The sequence below is a fragment of the Diadema antillarum genome, unplaced genomic scaffold, assembly GCF_040938485.1.
Source record: "Diadema antillarum isolate AM-2024a unplaced genomic scaffold, OU_Dant_1.0 seq00000488_RagTag, whole genome shotgun sequence".
NCBI lineage: Eukaryota > Metazoa > Echinodermata > Echinoidea > Diadematoida > Diadematidae > Diadema > Diadema antillarum.
This window is the reverse complement of record NW_027271450.1, coordinates 1007216-1025908: the sequence shown is the minus strand read 5'-3', so window position 1 is coordinate 1025908 and position 18693 is coordinate 1007216. Positions and strand designations below refer to the sequence as shown.

General features: G+C 41.1%; 2 protein-coding genes across 2 annotated transcripts; one reads left to right on the top strand and one right to left on the bottom strand.

The window, feature by feature from the left end:
- The first annotated feature begins 4523 nt into the window (after positions 1-4523).
- LOC139733739 (microfibril-associated glycoprotein 4-like) lies at positions 4524-18210 on the top strand. The gene is made up of 5 exons (XM_071644549.1): positions 4524-4880; positions 5610-5736; positions 6814-6968; positions 7464-7672; positions 17925-18210. Exons 1-5 carry the CDS (start codon positions 4524-4526, stop codon positions 18208-18210), a joined length of 1134 nt encoding a protein of 377 aa, XP_071500650.1.
- Positions 9797-15505, bottom strand: LOC139733745 (uncharacterized). The gene is made up of 2 exons (XM_071644556.1): positions 13035-15505; positions 9797-10595 (listed from the first exon to the last, which is right to left on the bottom strand). Exons 1-2 carry the CDS (start codon positions 15503-15505, stop codon positions 9797-9799), a joined length of 3270 nt encoding a protein of 1089 aa, XP_071500657.1.
- Positions 18211-18693: the final 483 nt, after the last annotated feature.

The window sequence follows — 18693 nt, the reverse complement described above, 5'->3', positions numbered from 1 at the left end:
ATCACTCTGCATCAATCATATCATTACTAGGCTACCATGGGCTTGAAAAAATAATAATAATAAATAAAAAAGATTGTACAAAAAATGTATGGAAAGCTGATCCAAACTTAAAAGTGCAAAAGCTAATTCCCATTAATGCAGTGTATTACATTTGCATGATCCAGAATAACTTTAAATGAGCAAGGCTTTGTTACCTATTGGCAAGTGGTAACATGTCAAAATTAGAAAGTTTCATATTTGTTCTTTCCCTTTGTACTTGAATGAAAATGGCACATTTAAGGAAATGAGATATCCACTCTAACAATTTGGGGACAGAATTAATCACCTTCCTTTCACTTTTCACTCAGTGATCATCGAAAGTAAGATGAATCAGCCGGACATTGTTACCATTGTCTTTTTTGTTTGTTTTTCAGCTTTGTATCCAAAATGGTTGTGTGCCAAGTCTTTTTTGTTTTACTCTCACATGCTGGTATTTGAGGCACAGAAATATTTATAATTACATTGTGTAGTGTTAACATATTTATGTGTGTTATGAAAGAGTGATATCAAGAGGTGTGACTTGGTATAACTCAGTACTGCCACTAGTCAGTCTGACCTTGCATACATGTAGATCATGTGAATTGATACCTAGTGGAATATTTTTGTGAGAGTATTGTGTTTATAAAGATTGCCAGTGTAAATATTGCCAGTATAACTGCATATTTCAGAAGGCAGGAACAATGTACATGTACTGCTCATCACGTATAGCTTGCACCTTGGAGAGGAAGTACAAGTAACAAATTGGACATGCATAAACAGATAAATGTCATTTTTAAATTTGTTAAGGTGACATCATCACATCAAAAGAAAAATGAACTCTATTCAATGGTACTGCACTTGTTACATAAGAAATATTTTTGAAGATTAGATTTGAAGAATACTTATCACATACACACATACTTTAATCCTTTTCTCTCTTTTTTTTCAGCAGTTTTAATACAAGTTGTATCAAATATCTCAAATTGAATTAAAGGGATATACAGTACTTTTTGTGTGTTTTTGTATTTACACTCTTGATAAACACCTGATATTCACTAATAAGTAGACAAGGTAGATTCTTATCTTGTACTATGTATTATGAACACTTGTATTCTTTGAGTTACATCCATCAGTGCTACATTTCTTGTGATTCTACCTTTTCAATTGAATTTGTCTTTGTTTCAGTCAAAAAGACTAGGCAAAGAGTAATCATTCTGATTTTCATAAAGTGAAAGAGTGGTATTCAAATTAATAGGCCTGTACATTTACAGTGTATGTGTTTTCTGGAACTATGACATTCTACTTGTTATGATTACATTATTGCAAGTGAAAACAGACACCTTGAAAATTCTGTGTACCCTTGTATTATCATGGTTTGTTTTATGGTTTACTCTAGATAATGTGCTGCTGTGGGACAGTACATATAATGTAATATCTGACAATTATTGCTATCTGTATATTAGCAAAAGAGTACTTACTGAAGAGTTCCCACAGTCATGTGATGTTTCATAGTGTGACAAAAAAAAAAGAGATAACATATTATAACTCATGATAAATTCTAGCTATTATCTGTATTATATTTTCCTTTGCAGAATAAACAATATTTTATTCTGATATTGGAAAGAATTAAGAAGTGTGATTATGCTTGAATATTTGTTCTCTCTTTGATTTATATGCCTTAACTGTAAATTCTTATTAGTATTTCATATTTAAATCATATACCTATATGTTTTATTAGAATGACTCTAGCTCAAGTGAACTCCCCAATGTATTGCGGCCGTTTGCCGTCCTGCGAACTACAGTCATGCGAAATGCGGTGTACATCTTGCGTTAACATGAAACATTTATCATCGTCCTCTTGAAAACTAGAGGCTGCAATTTTACCCAATCTTGACAGGAATCATCACGGGGTGGGTTTGGGGGGTACAAATCATGATGATTCCCATTAGGGGGTCTAGATAGGGCGGATCCCACATACATGTATGTACCCCAAATTAGCTAATTTTCATAATTTTGCCATTTTCATCTGAAAAAGCGGTGACGGGATTTTGATAAAACTTGGCAGAAATCATCAATGAGGGAGGGGAGTACAGCTTGTATGAATGGTGGCGATGCTCCAGGAGCCCTAGCTAGGACAAGGGCCTGATACACCCCTTATTTAGGATGGTGTTGCCCAACGGGCATGCGATAATTCCCGAATCTTAAGATTTGTTGAAATACATGTAATTTGCCTCATATATGGAGTGCCATAAAGGCAAAGTGCTTTGCTCAGGTGAACGATAGACACGGGGGGGGGGGGGGGGGGTCTCACTCCCTTTCTCATGCATTGCACACACACACACACACACACACACACACACACACACACACACACACACACACACACACTAACGCGACATATACATCGGCGACTCACACAGTAGGCCTCATCACACTCATGGTTTCTTGAAGAGTTCGTCTTAATTTTGAAACTTTTCCTGGAAGTAACCTCAAAAGTGCTCATGCATTTTAACAAAATGTCATCAACTTTATGAAATGTCACTTATCAAACAATAAAGTGAAACGCCACCCGGGTTAGACTTTCATGATTGCATGGTTACAGTCTGACAGACAGAAGGTAAAACTTCCATGAAAATCGGACTACAACTGTAGTAAAATGCTTTAAGTGGAGTATATATATATATATATATATATATATATATATATATATATATATATATATTATATATATTTCAAAAGTTGGCTGAAGGTACAAACTGTACATGCACAAATTTGGGTACATGTGGGACATAAATATATCATCTAATTACGTGATTTTATATATAGTACCTTCAACCAACTTTTCAAATTTCTAGAATGAAATCGGAAAGAATGAAACAGTTCTTGCCTCATACAAAAATTTATAAATTCAATAAATGATATCAAGAGCTGGGTTTGAAAGAGAATTTAGTTTGATGAGACAGGTAGGCCCTATTTGGTCTGATAGCAGCAAAGTAGAAGTAGAGAGCTGACAAAATGGGGAGCTATATATAGGGCTTCGCGGGTCATCCCACTAGCTACATGTAGACATCCGTGAGTCATACGGCCTACGAGATAGACTTTGGAAAAGAAAGTCCATGATCCCCGAGAGTCATACAGCCCACGAATCAAACAGTCCACACCCTAGCTAGACACAAAGTAAAACAGGTCCACAAGCTAGACACTTGGCAAATAAGGCCCACGAGTTTGACACTAGGCAAAAAGGGTCCATGAGTTCGACACTGCGTAAATTAAGCCCCGTGATATAATATCGAACTCGTGAGCCCTTTTTGCCTGGTGTTGAGTTCGTTAGCCTCGAGAGTGCCTAGCGTCCAGCTATTACTCAGTGTCTACCTCATGGACCGTATAGCTCAATATGATTGGCCTATTTTAATCGATGTCGAGCTCGTGGGAAGTGTGACTCGTGAGTTGTATTGGCCTAACTTATTGGTTGTATGGGTCGTGGGCAGTGTGACTTCTGGGCTGTATGACTCGTGGGTAGTATGACTCATGGGCAGTATGACTGATCCTGGGATGTATGACTCATGCGTTTCGAGCTCGCGACTTGCACATTGGCATCGCCACCTGTCTACAGATGTAGTGACGTGTTCCTAAGAGTGACGGTACAGCTTTATACTTCGCAAGTGATATCAAACCCTCCTGAAGTTGATGCGTAATAGACCTCTTGTTTAAAACATTGAATTCACACTTTTAAAGAAACATTTACCCTTCAGCCTATACAAGATTAATCAAGGGCATTGTGTTATTTACCATTGCACGAGACAAGCGGGATGGTATATATCGCGAAAGATTGAGCGTCAATTCATTTTTTTTTCCTTTTTTGGTGAGGTCTGTACCAAAAATATGGAAACTTTAGCAAAAGCAACACCGACCATTCCCTTAACCAACGAAGGCGTCGTTTTTATGCATTGTATTCATAATGGGGCACCAGTAGGCATATTATGTGCAGTTAGCCTTGCACATGATATTCAGGGAAACAAATCCCGTCTATTTACTATAGTTTTGATTTTTACGACGGTGTGTGAGGCATAAAACAGTAAAACATTGTAGAAATTCAATGTTCGTTCCGTTTTTCTGTTGTTTCCGGTGGCTCTTTGTAGGCGCCTACATTTATTTGTTGATAATTGCTCATTACAATTCCCTGATAAACGTTTTTCTTTATACTGGAATACAATATCAATGAACACCTGTTCCATAGATAGTCCCTGTCTGTTGGGAAGACGCAACATCTATGTATCGTATATAGATGCTATTCGGGAGAAAGAGGGTACTTATCTTTGCTCTTAAGCATCGATTTAACGCAACGCGTAGGTCCCGAAAATAAAAGAAAACTCCTCATCTTTAAAAGCATAGTCGATTAACAAAGGGGTGGGTGCTCCAAAATAGTCCTACACCGAGATCTCAAACAAGGTCAAAAAGGAAGGTGTACTTCCAGAAGGCAAGCGTACTTCCAGACTGTGTCTACAATGGCTGTGATGAGATGCATGTTGGTAAGGATCTTGGCTGTCCTTGTCGTTGCCTCTTGGTTCGAGGTCGTCGATGGAAGCGAGTGCGAATCATCGTATGCCTACATGGATAGCAGTACGAGCTCGGACCGAGGTAAGATGCTTTCCGGTCATCTCGTAAGAAATGTCACCGGAGTGAGGTCGATCGGGGAGTGCCTGGCGATTTGTCTTCGTCAGGGTGCTAACAGTCAGTCCTTCAACTTCGCCTCAAGTCTCCGTGTCTGTCATGTCAATGACGGCACTAAATCGGATCACCCAAACGACTTCGTGTCCGACAGCGATTTCAACTACTACGGCCCATCATCGTCACATTGGCTGGTATAAAGTGTCCCATTCCATTGGTAACACTGTCCAGAGCAGAAAAACTTACCGTGAAACGATGGCATGAGTATTAATGTTCATGTTCACCAATTTTATTGCATAAAAAGAATAAGGGTAATATCAAAGAAACACAAACAAAACAAAGTCCCTCTCGTTGAAAAGGATGAAAAAAAAAACAATGATAATTCCAATCTTTCATAATGCCGCAAACGTGTCAGTGCAATGGTATCCTAGTTATAGGTACAAGTTGCAAAAATCTGACGAAGAACATTTATATCCTCAATATTAAATCAGTGGGAGTGTCATAGACTTTTATCACGGTCGACCTGTAGTTAAGAAATAACTCCTTGTATTTGAATATCATACTGAACACGTACTCCAGAACAATATAGCTAATTGTCTTAAGACAAGCTGACACGTACGTATCCGTTCACGACTGGGATTGGTAGGTCAAACTACCACCTTCTTACTTAGGCCTAATTATTCAATAGTTTATCTATCTACCTTTCTATCCATTCATCTGTAAATTGGTCTGATATTAATGATGATTTCACTATTCTGTTCGTTTCCATTTAGTTTACTGTCCTGTTATCTAAGCTAACTCGAACACCAACTGGATTCACCTTTAATTTTATCTCTTTTTTTCTTTTTTGTTGTTGTTGTTGTGGGGGGGGGGGGTGTCCTCCGTCAAGGAATTTGCTGTTCATTATGTTTTTTCTTTAACAGGACGACCAGGCCCTGTGCTCTGACGACACGTCTTGCTACAACTCGGCCACTTGCACCGAATATTGCCACCCGCCGTGGTTCAAGTGCGACTGTCCCAGCAACTTTAAGGGACAACACTGCACGCTGTGTAAGTACAGATTGGATTGTCGTGGAAAGATGTATTTCATTACTCTCAGTATGTAGGCGTAACGTTAACTTAAAAACTAATCTAGGAAGTGAACCTATTCAATCGTTGAAAAGGTATTCACATTAAACCAGTTTGGATATCACTTTCTCAGCTCTCCGATTTTGAAAGCAGTTTCCCTTAAAAAATGTGACGATATTATTATTCCCCCGTAATCGCTGCGCAAAGCACGACGAAAAGTTTCAATAGGCTCTTTTCATCAATAATGCTAATTTTGTGCAGGAAACCATTCACTTGACGAGAAAAATGGACAACCTCTCAAGATAATGGCAAAATGACGATTAAGCTTTCAAAGGCTTGCTTCTTCACACGTCATTGAGAAACATGACCCTTGCAAGGCAGTGAAAAGTGATCCTGTTCGTATCAGGGCAATTACCCCGGCAAAATACTGGTTAATAATAAGGTTAGAGTAATTAAAAAGATTAGGGTTAGGTTTAGGTTAGGTTTAGGGTTAGAGTTTGGGTTAGGGCTAGGATTATGTTCAGGATTAGGATTAGGGGAAGGGGAAGGGGTAGTGGTCCAGTTGTCCAGGGGGTAACTTACGGGTACGTGTCCTAAAACCACACAGTGACTGCATGGGGTAGTAATAGTCTGTAAAGTGGATTGAAATTCTTTACAAGTCTGAAATGAGCTATTTGAAAACTAGCTATTATTATTACCCTTGGATAAGATATTTTATTCTCGTTGTCCCTCTTGACCCATGTGTATAGATGGGTAAATGAACATAATAGAGTGATAAAATATACATGTGAGGCATGTGGAAACTTTCTGTACACATGAGATGCTACTCTAGTTAAAGAAGAGCTGCTATCATTTATTTTAATTTTCATTGTATAACATGTAGTACTATCACTGTTATTATTTTACGATTTCCATATTGGGTTTTGTGGGTTTTACCATTATCTGAATTACGGCACTTTTTCTAAGATGCGCAGAACAAGTAATTATTGTTTGTTTACGAACTATTTCACAAGCAAAGGACATCTGTCATAATAATCTCGTGTTCCCACAACATGCAAGCCGTCCATTATGATGGCATTGCCTCAAACTGCAAGGATTATTACAACGCTGGGCACACCACCAGCGGAGTGCTGCAGATTAATCCAGGCGGCTCCGGGGCGTTCGACGTCTACTGCGATATGGACACGGACGGAGGGGGTTGGACCATTTTCCAGGTCAGTTTGATATGAATATGACAAAGCCAATTTCAGGTAAAACAGGCTTACCATGTATGAGATGAAATATTAAAACTGTAGATATGAAAACTATATAATTATATGTATGTGTGTGCGTGCGTGCGTGTGTGTAGCTGTATGGTATAAGAGCAACATTATTTTATTGAAAAAAAAACCAACATAGCTGTAATGCCGCACCCCTGGCAAACAACTAAATAGTGCGATTATAACACCGTTGAATTACTTGTATTATCAAAAGGCAACAAACAAAACAAAATTAAATTCTCCTCAATTTATTGGCCATGGCATTCTATATCACTCTGAGTGGCAAATCGTAGAAATTTCTTTCACTTCCTTGAATCTCTATAAATCCGGTTAACATCGAAAATATGAATGCCAGTATATTTTGCTTCAATAAGATTATACGTTAACCCGCTCCATACTGAATTCTGAAATCGAAGGGACATGGGACCTTATTCTTTTATCATACTGCAGAAACGCCAAGACGGTTCCCAAGAGTTTTACCTGGGATGGTCAGATTACGTAAATGGTTTCGGGACTGTAAGTGGCGAGTACTGGCTCGGACTCGAGAGGCTCTATCGCCTGGCGTCTAGTACTGTGGTCCTACGGGTAGATCTACAGGACTGGAACTACAACTGGTACTACGCTCAGTACTACTTCTACTCACACGCAAGTAATGACTAGTAAGTTTCTTGTTGTTTGCTTCGCAGATTTCACATCAATTTAACTCATCGCAGCGTTAATCTAGAACTCTTTCCAAGTCTTTTTTTTTCTTTTTGAAAGGTGCGTGGTGTGACTGCCTCCGGGACAACTCGTACCACGGAGGAGTTTCCACTGTTCATTCAAACAACCCTCCTTAGTTGTTATTCACAAGGTCAAACATGAAGCAAGGTGACATCCGGTTACCGTGACAAATACTTGTTTATTACGCTAACACACTGATGTTTCCAATATGAAATTCCAGTCAATTCTTCAGTTATGGACTTCCAGTTACTGAGCTTCACTTTAGATAACGACCTTCGATTCATATGCACCTTCAGTCATACGGACCTTCAGTTCATACTGACCTTCAGATAACAATCTGAAATATAATACACAAAATCAAGGTTTTTAAACTTACGTTTGAAGTGTACATGAATGGCTTCATGAAACATTACATGATTTAACACCATTTTAGCTCATTTAAAGTGTAATAACATAATCTACCAATAATCTATATCACTAATGTAATGATACATGTTATCGTTCACTTTACTCACCAATCATAAACCAAACTTATCCATACTTTATGGTTTTCTGAATTAACTGTTCTGTAATCAACTAATTCCTCAACTATTTATATTATTTATATACTTTATTAAAATCTACTTCCAATATTATCCAAAACCTAATTCACTTTTAAACTTTCATAACTTCAACCATATTTTAACTTATTATTAAAGTTATTGTTGCCTTAATCAACACTGAAATATATTCTCAAACTTTTCTTTATATATCACTGTCTATAATAAAATACACAAAATAAACTTATTCTATTAACTCAAAATTATCAACTATAACTAATTTCTGCATTAAAACCTGAAATATAACTTCGTAAGACCATCACATAAAAGCCTAACTATTATAAACACTATACACCAGCTAACAACTTGTCAACTAAAGCCAAAACTAGTTCGATTGCGTTAAGTTGTGATCTCAACTCATTATGAATGTGTGTCAATTTGTTTCTACTAAACATCCACTACTTTCACACAGAAATCATGTTACACAATCTAATGCTTGACAGTATCAGTACATTGTACTTCTCTAACAACACTTGTGAGAATATAACTCATTAACCACAACTACCTACAGCAACAGCAAAAAGGTATAATACATTGTACATCCCTACCATTCCGCTATACATCCATACTTCTAAGGCACAAGCACATACACTGTACTGCTTACGTAATGAGAGGAAGAAGAGAGAGGGGATAGAGAGGAGAGAAAGAGGGGAGAGAGAGAGACCAGTGTGCATGGGGCATCGCTGGCTTCTTCTTTGTCTACTCCCATTTGTCTACAAAGATTTGACAAATCAAATCCTGCTCTGTAAATATTTCTTACAATCTACTCATTTACTAACATGATCACACACATCATCATAAGCTATAAAACATTGTAAAGAAGTTAGTTTCTTACCAAATTCGGGCCTGTTGTTTTCCCACAAAACTTGAACAAACTTGTTAGACTGCTGCAACTTCGCAAGCTTTCACTGGAACTGTGAATACTGTCACTAAACAGCTTGCCACGTCCACCCATAATACTGCATACATGTACAACACACAAAGCCCTATTGCTGTACGAAGTGAATGGCGGATTCTTAATACTTTCTCTAAAACAAGGGGGTAATTGTTCAATGTTTACACTTGCCTCCTGGGGTAGGGGTCTTATCTTTCATTGGAGCACATGTAGTCTGCAAATTTAGACCTGTTTAACACTTACTAGTTTTCAATCCTAGACCCATTTTATAGAACAGAATTACACCAAATTCTCACTGCACACTGCTGCAGTGACATGGCTCCTTTAAATGAACCCATTCATTTACCATTCATTAACACATAACATATCCATTTGATCCCAATTTAGGTACATGGTATCACACAAAAGTGACATGTAGGTAAAATTAAACACCATACAACATACAGGAATGAATGTTTGCATTTTCGTTTCTTCTGATGCAATTGGAAACACAGCATATTCGTTCAAACAAATAGCTCAAAGGCTCCTTGATGGGGATTCGAAACTGGTCTTCTTTAGTGACAGTCTAGTTATTGTTCTGCTGGTAATAACAGTACCAACTTGTGGACAGGTCTTTCCAGTTCACTAGGGGGGCGTTGACGCTTTCCCTCATTGTCCAGCAAGCCGTCGGCCATCAGCACCTTCACCTTCCTGATCAAGCCGTCCTTGCTGGGGTAGACCTCGATGACACGCGCGAGGGGCCACCTGCCACGAGCATCGTCGTTCTCCTTCGCTATCACCACATCTCCAACTGCGAGTTGTCTGCTTGGGCTGACCCATTTCTGGCGGTTCTGCAGTTGCTGAAGATACTCTCTTCTCCACCGTAGCCAGAACTGATTAGTCAAATACTGTACCCTTCGCCACCACTTCCGTGCATACATATCCTCCCGCTGGAACTGTCCTGGAGGGGGTAGAACGACCTTCGGCTTCATGGTTAGAAGATGAAGCGGTGTCAGCGGCTCCGGTGTTTCATGGTCACTTAAACCGGACGTGGTCAGGGGTCTGGAATTGATGATGGCCTCTGCCTCTGTCATGAAGGTACGAAAGGCCTCATCATCTAGCTGGCTTCCTGCAGACTTCATTAGCGGCTCTAGGACACGGCGAACTGTCTGGATCTGTCGTTCCCATACACCGCCCATATGAGATGCATGTGGAACGTTCATTTTGAATGGAATCCAGTCGCATCCATTCTGCAGTAGGTACTCTTGCACCTCACTCTGGTCCATTTCAGCTAGAGCTTCCCTCAGTTCACTGCGAGCTCCCACGAACATTGTACCTTGGTCGGAGCGCAGTTGTCTAACAGCTCCTCTCCTGTTCATAAAACGTCGGAGTGCATTTATGAAGGAGCTTGAAGTTAAGCTGCTCGCAGTCTCCAGGTGGACACTTCGGGAAGCCATACAGGTGAAGATAACTCCATAACGCTTCACTTGGCTGCGTCTTTCTTTGACCAAGAAAGGGCCGAAGTAATCGACACCACAGTATGTGAATGGAGCTGAGGGCTCGACTCGATCATCCGGGAGCTCTGCCATCTTCTGCTGCACCATTGGACCACGGCGTCTCCTACACGTCACACAGGAAGAGATGCACTGAGATACTGCTGAAGACCCTCCGATGACCCAGTATCCAGCTTGACGCAGCTCATTATGAGTCATTCCTCGACCCATGTGGTGTGTTCTTTGATGATGGTGCAGTATAAGCAACTTGCTGATGTGACTCCTGCGGGGCAAAATGATAGGATGCCTAACCTCACGTGAGATGTTGGCTCTATCGATGCGTCCTCCTACACGGATAATCCCGTCATCGTCCAGATAGGGGTCAAGTCTGTACAAGGCGCTGGTCTTCTTTAGAGAAACATTTCTCAACCTTGCAGCTTGTCTGTCAGCAAACTGTGTTGTGTTGCTAAGTTCTTGGAGTTCTCGCATTTCCTCCGGGTAGCAGTCTTGCTGAACGCTCTTCAGTATTGCCTTCTCGGCATCTTTCAACATTGACACCGTTAGTGGCAATAGTGATGGCTTGACTGTGCTGTCCTGTACAGGAGCACAGGGCTTGACTTCCCTTCTTTGAAGACGTTTCTTCAACTGCAGGCAACGGGCAACAGCCTTATGTGCTTTTTGCCAGCTTGAAAATCTCTGGAATCTGTCGACCTCAAAGTTTTCAGGCGGGGTCTTCCTCTCTGCACCTGTAGCCATGACTGTGGCTCTCCTCACTTCAGGATCGTCCTCCTCTACTGTGGGGTTCGCACTCGTGGTCTCTTGTTTGGGTTTGAAAATTCCATTCTCCCACAGGAACTTGGGTCCCGTCAGCCAGGAACTGCCTTGGACGAGGTGCTGAGCTGTGATACCTCTTGAAGCCTCATCAGCAGGATTATTGGACGTGTCTATGTAGAACCAGGAATCGGGCTCAGTAAGGTCTCGGATGAGCTGGACTCTGTTTGCCACAAAGACATGGAATCTGCGTGCTTCATTCTTCACATACCCCAGAACCACCTGACTGTCAGTCCAGAAGAATTCTACTACCGACTCATACCTCAGCTCTGACTTGAGGAATGCACTGCTCTTGGCTGACAACGTTGCTGCGGTCAGTTCCAACCTTGGAATGGTGACTTGTCTCAGTGGAGTTACTCGGGCTTTTCCAATCACAAAAGAGCAGTGTGCCTTGTCTTCCTGGTTGATAAGCCGTAGATATGAGCACTGTCCATAACCATCTTGACTGGCATCCGAGAAGTGGTGAAGTTCTACTTGCTTGATGTCTCCGAAACCACTTGGTTTATAGCACCTCATAAACTGCAAGTCATTCAGATGCTGGAGGTCATGAAGCCACTTCTCCCATTCAGGACGCAGTTCATCCGGCATGGGTGCATCCCAGTCTAGGTTCTGTTTGCACATCGATTGCAGGATACGTTTGCCTTTCAGGATTACAGGACCCAGAAATCCACTCGGATCATAGATTGAACTGATGGTGGAAAGCACACCTCGTCTTGAGAAGGGGTTTTTCTTCACCTGAACTCTGAAACTGAAGGTATCATTCTCCACATTCCAAGATACTCCCAGAGCTCTTTCCAGTACAAGCTTGTCAATGTCCAGGTCCACGTCTTGAAGGCTCTTGGCACGCTCTTCTACAGGGAAACCTCTCAGAACTTCTCTGCTGTTTGATACAAATTTGTGGAGCTTGAGACCTGCTTTTGCACATATGGCTTGGCTGTTCTTCAGCACTTTGATGGCTTCTTCTGGTGTAGGTCTGGAGCTCAGCCCATCATCCACATAAAAGTCATTGCGAATGAAATCTGCTGCATCTGATCCATACTCTTCCTCACCATCATCCGCAGCTCTCATCAACCCGAAGTTGCTGCATCCTGGTGAGCTGGCTGCTCCGAACAAATGGACTTTCATCCGGTATTCCACAACCTCGTTGGTTTCATCTCCATCCTTGTACCACAGGAACCGAAGCAGATTTCTGTCTTCCTCTTTCACATAGAATTGAAGAAACATGCCTTTCACATCAGCCATGAAAGCAACAGCTTCTTTCCGGAATCTGCAGAGTACACCTAGAAGCCCATTCATCAGGTCGGGACCCTGTAGAAGATGATCATTCAGGGACACGCCTTGGTACTTGGCAGAGCAGTCAAAGACTACTCTAATCTGGTCGGGCTTCCGCGGGTGATACACACCAGTATGAGGGACATAGTTCACTCTACCGTCTCGGACATCCAAGCAGTCAGCTGGCACTCTTTCAGCATAATTCGTCACTACATCCTCCATGAAGGTCTTGTAGTCAGCCAGAAACTTCGGGTTCTTGCGGAATCTGGCAGACAGCTGTCTCCATCTTTTCAGGGCTAGGATCTTGTTGTCCGGAAAGCTGGCCTCATCTGACTTCAGGGGCAGGGGCATTTCGTAATGGCCATCACTTCTCTGCCTGATGCCGTCTTCCAGGATGGACATAAATCTAGCCTCTTGAACTGATAGTGGTGCTCCTTTCGGACTTGTCATTTGGAAGTCTTGTTCCAGGATCTTGAGAACTGTCTCAGGCGAGAACACTTCCTTCACTTTGGTGGAATGTACAAAGTGGGGATATTCTTGTTTTACTTGGATCCTGTGACATACAACACCATCTTCAGGTTGAGAAGGAGTCTGGCACACTCTGCCCACTACACCCCAGCCGAGCGACGTCCTCATGCCGTAAGGGTCATCTTCTCCACCAGCTATGACTTCTCTCGGTCTGATGGCTCTTGGGCAGTTGTTTCCTATCAACAAAGAAACTTTGATAGCTGAGTTGTATGGCATCAGTTGATCAGCAATTGGGGCTAGATGTGGCCATCTCCTCAGAACATCAGCCTTGGGTATTTGGGAACGCTTGGCAGGGACTTCTTCTCTTGAGAAGCAGGGGGGAAGCTGGATGATTTGTTTCTTGTGGAAGTCTAGAACCTCTAGACCACTGATCTTTTGACATTTCACGTGAGTGCTCTGATGCATTGTCGTCAGCATGAGATCTGTTTCCTGTCCTTGTACTTCCATTTTGGTACACAGATCCTTAGATACAAATCCAACGTTGGACTGATCGTCAAGTATGGCATACTCCAGATACTCTCTTGATGGATTATCAGCATGTCGAACCCACACTGGCACAATCATACAATGGTCCTTGCCATCTTGATCTGGTAGAGAGCAGACACTTGTACACTTTGAACTTCCTGATGACTGTTCTGTCTTTTCCCGGTGAAGACACGTCAAGTGTGCTTCGCCACACTTCTTGCACTTGCGTTTCTTGGTACATTCTTTCACAAGGTGAGAACTACTCTCACCGCATCCCATGCACAAGTACTTCTGGAAAAAGAAGGCTTTCTTGGCATGGTAGGACTTCTTCTGAAATGATGGGCAGTCATCAAGGTGGTGGTCTTGTTTGCAACATGGGCAGGATGAGTACTCTATCCGTTTGTTTGCTTCTGCAGATGTAGCAAATGACCTTCCTTGGAAGGTCTTGGACTTTGATGGGACTGACTTCAGCTTGGATTCATCCGGTCTAGAATGTTCCAACTCTGGAATATTCGCTTTCTCTGCAGCGCTTCTCACAAACTCTGTGAATCTTACGAATGTTGGATACGTGCCATACCCACACCGTTGCCATTTATCGACTTCGTCTCTCCACTTGCGTTCCAGGTAGAAAGGCAGCTTCATCACCAACTTGACATTCTCTTGTGGATAGTCAAGTATACCAAGAGAGTCAACCGTCTTTTTAGCAACACTGACTTGTTGCAAGAAGTCTGCAAATGATCGCAATCCACCTGGGTTCCTGTCTGATATCCTCGGCCAAGAATTGAGTTTCTTCATGAACGCTGAAGACACGATGCTGGTATTGCCATATCTGTTGGCGAGAGACTCCCTTGCCTTCAAATACGCCTCATCTGTACCCAGTAGGAGATAGTGCTCTACCACCGTCTTCGGCTCTCCAGTAACATGGTTATTCAACAGGTTAAGCTTCGTAGCTGCGTCAAGAGGTTTAGAATCCACAAAGCTTGAAAAGGCATTCCTCCACAGTGGGTATCTTAGAGGGTCACCATCAAACACAGGGACATCTATCTTGGGGAGCTGACTTGCTGCAGCAACTTGTTGACTGGTGGCATTTTGTTGCATGATCATATTTGCCACATGAGTGAGGGATTCTGCAACCTTTTCCATCCCAGATGAGGTGGCTGTCTCCTGTGTCACAGGTTTTGCTTGACCAACTTCAGGAACTACGGGATTTGCGTCTTTAACTTCCACATCATCTACTGGCTGCGAATTAAAGAATCTCTGCACTGATTCTTCCCTGCTCTCCCGTGGTAATGAGATGTTGCTGGATCTAGACGTTTCTGTAAGATTATCATCTTCATCTGACTCGTCTAACTCAGATAATTTCTGCTCAAGCTCTTTCTTTATCCTCAATCGCTTCAATTCCATCTTGGCCTTTTGCATCTTTATGGCATGCTCATGTTCCCTCTGCAGAATCTCGATCTGATCCTCTTTGTCCATCACATCTAATTCCGCTTGAAATGCTTTCATTAGCCTTTCACTCTTGACTGATTTTCCTTTGCTTGATACACTCCTCCTTGAAGTTAACTCTTTCTCATCTCCAATCATCATTTCCGGCAGTAATTTAGACAAGATTTCACCCTTCACGGATGAGTGATCGTGACCAGCTGAACTCTCAGCCTTACTGTCCACCTTGGCCTGATCAAGAGTACTGGAAACATTTGCGGCAGCCATAATGTTACTCGTTGTATTAGTACTCCAATACTTGTTCTGTTGAAACTACAGATCACACAATTCAAAGGAATTCAGAACTTTCCAAATCCCATCGACGTTGGAAACTGTTCCAATTGATGACAGTGACGCGATGCTCATCGCTCGTTGGATTACAATCCGCTCTATTTGTTGGACGACAGTCCACTTTTGATTGTTATTGTGACTGCCTCCGGGACAACTCGTACCACGGAGGAGTTTCCACTGTTCATTCAAGCAACCCTCCTTAGTTGTTATTCACAAGGTCAAACATGAAGCAAGGTGACATCCGGTTACCGTGACAAATACTTGTTTATTACGCTAACACACTGATGTTTCCAATATGAAATTCCAGTCAATTCTTCAGTTATGGACTTCCAGTTACTGAGCTTCACTTTAGATAACGACCTTCGATTCATATGCACCTTCAGTCATACGGACCTTCAGTTCATACTGACCTTCAGATAACAATCTGAAATATAATACACAAAATCAAGGTTTTTAAACTTACGTTTGAAGTGTACATGAATGGCTTCATGAAACATTACATGATTTAACACCATTTTAGCTCATTTAAAGTGTAATAACATAATCTACCAATAATCTATATCACTAATGTAATGATACATGTTATCGTTCACTTTACTCACCAATCATAAACCAAACTTATCCATACTTTATGGTTTTCTGAATTAACTGTTCTGTAATCAACTAATTCCTCAACTATTTATATTATTTATATACTTTATTAAAATCTACTTCCAATATTATCCAAAACCTAATTCACTTTTAAACTTTCATAACTTCAACCATATTTTAACTTATTATTAAAGTTATTGTTGCCTTAATCAACACTGAAATATATTCTCAAACTTTTCTTTATATATCACTGTCTATAATAAAATACACAAAATAAACTTATTCTATTAACTCAAAATTATCAACTATAACTAATTTCTGCATTAAAACCTGAAATATAACTTCGTAAGACCATCACATAAAAGCCTAACTATTATAAACACTATACACCAGCTAACAACTTGTCAACTAAAGCCAAAACTAGTTCGATTGCGTTAAGTTGTGATCTCAACTCATTATGAATGTGTGTCAATTTGTTTCTACTAAACATCCACTACTTTCACACAGAAATCATGTTACACAATCTAATGCTTGACAGTATCAGTACATTGTACTTCTCTAACAACACTTGTGAGAATATAACTCATTAACCACAACTACCTACAGCAACAGCAAAAAGGTATAATACATTGTACATCCCTACCATTCCGCTATACATCCATACTTCTAAGGCACAAGCACATACACTGTACTGCTTACGTAATGAGAGGAAGAAGAGAGAGGGGATAGAGAGGAGAGAAAGAGGGGAGAGAGAGAGACCAGTGTGCATGGGGCATCGCTGGCTTCTTCTTTGTCTACTCCCATTTGTCTACAAAGATTTGACAAATCAAATCCTGCTCTGTAAATATTTCTTACAATCTACTCATTTACTAACATGATCACACACATCATCATAAGCTATAAAACATTGTAAAGAAGTTAGTTTCTTACCAAATTCGGGCCTGTTGTTTTCCCACAAAACTTGAACAAACTTGTTAGACTGCTGCAACTTCGCAAGCTTTCACTGGAACTGTGAATACTGTCACTAAACAGCTTGCCACGTCCACCCATAATACTGCATACATGTACAACACACAAAGCCCTATTGCTGTACGAAGTGAATGGCGGATTCTTAATACTTTCTCTAAAACAAGGGGGTAATTGTTCAATGTTTACACTTGCCTCCTGGGGTAGGGGTCTTATCTTTCATTGGAGCACATGTAGTCTGCAAATTTAGACCTGTTTAACACTTACTAGTTTTCAATCCTAGACCCATTTTATAGAACAGAATTACACCAAATTCTCACTGCACACTGCTGCAGTGACACGTGGCATTTACTAAACCGGCAGAGTTCAGATAACTACAAATAAAAGCCGAAAATGAGAAGCCTGCATTAAGAAAGACAAGTAGACATAGACTCCAATGTAGCGACAGAGAAAAAAGATCACAAGGTTGTAGGCTGTAGCTTATGCATCTGATACCATCATCTGAAATCTTGGATGAAGATACAAAACGTACAGCTTAAAATACCGGATGAATGGAGTGCGTGTGCATCGGACTTTTGTATACACGGTGCACATTTATATTTTCCTCTGTAGCCGATTTAATTCATAATGATCAGAATCACAGAAGTGAAATGTTACATTGCCAAATGGTGTGAGGAATAACGCATGCCGAAAATAAAGATACGATTAGTATAAACACAAACCTGCATTTATGGTAAAGTTCATACATACAAGTATACCAGACAAGATAATGCCCATTTTTGTTGGTTTGTTCAAACAGCTATCGCGGTTATTTTTGGAGCTACTCTGGTACCGCTGGGGACTCCTTGTCCGGTCACAACGGCTATCAGTTCTCCACCTACGATGCTGACCACGACGGGTGGGGCGGAAATTGCGCTTACTCTTACCACGGGGCCTGGTGGTACACCTCATGCCACTCCAGCAACCTGAATGGCTACTATATCAACGGGGGAACAACCAGTGGCTACGCCAACGCGGCCGTGTGGTATCACCTGCACGGACACAACTACGGCCTCATGAGGACGGAGATGAAAATTCGGGGTTGAGAAATAGGAGGACAGCCTGACATGCTATCCGCAGGTTCATTTTTTTTGTCATCCCGACATATGATTCAAGGAGACAAAATTGCATTGACATGTGTTACCACTGGACCAAAAAGTCAAACGCGAGAGATTTTCAGAGTTTGCTCGTTTTGACCGAAGGAGACGATGATTACGGCTTTATAGCTTGACGTCTTAAAAAGAGACAATAATTAGTGATTTGGTATAGTGCCAAAGTATACGTGTTACATGCTAGGAATGTAGAACTGTAGAACTATACTGTAAAACTCTTTGTTCTTCTGTTTCAGAAACACATTCAAACCACTCAGCACACTGTTACACCAGTAATGTACCAACTGTAATTTGGAATCCTTGTTTCCCTTCTAAAGGTTAAAGGGATGGTCTAGTATTGGTTGAGATGGGGATTCAGCTTTTAATTTTTTTTTTTTGCGAGATACTTAGAAACCATTTTATGAAATGCTAAAGAGC

Excerpts from the sequence above, each read along its gene's own strand:
- LOC139733739 (XM_071644549.1), top strand. The coding sequence starts at position 4,524 with ATGGCTGTGATGAGATGCATGTTGGTAAGGATCTTGGCTGTCCTTGTC. Across the intron at positions 4,881-5,609 it reads CATCATCGTCACATTGGCTG|GACGACCAGGCCCTGTGCTC; the intron begins GTATAAAGTGTC and ends TTTCTTTAACAG. Across the intron at positions 7,673-17,924 it reads TCACACGCAAGTAATGACTA|CTATCGCGGTTATTTTTGGA; the intron begins GTAAGTTTCTTG and ends TTGTTCAAACAG.
- LOC139733745 (XM_071644556.1), bottom strand. The coding sequence starts at position 15,505 with ATGGCTGCCGCAAATGTTTCCAGTACTCTTGATCAGGCCAAGGTGGAC. Across the intron at positions 10,596-13,034 it reads CCGAAGTTTCTGGCTGACTA|CCGACGTTTTATGAACAGGA; the intron begins CAAGACCTTCAT and ends CATAAATGCACT.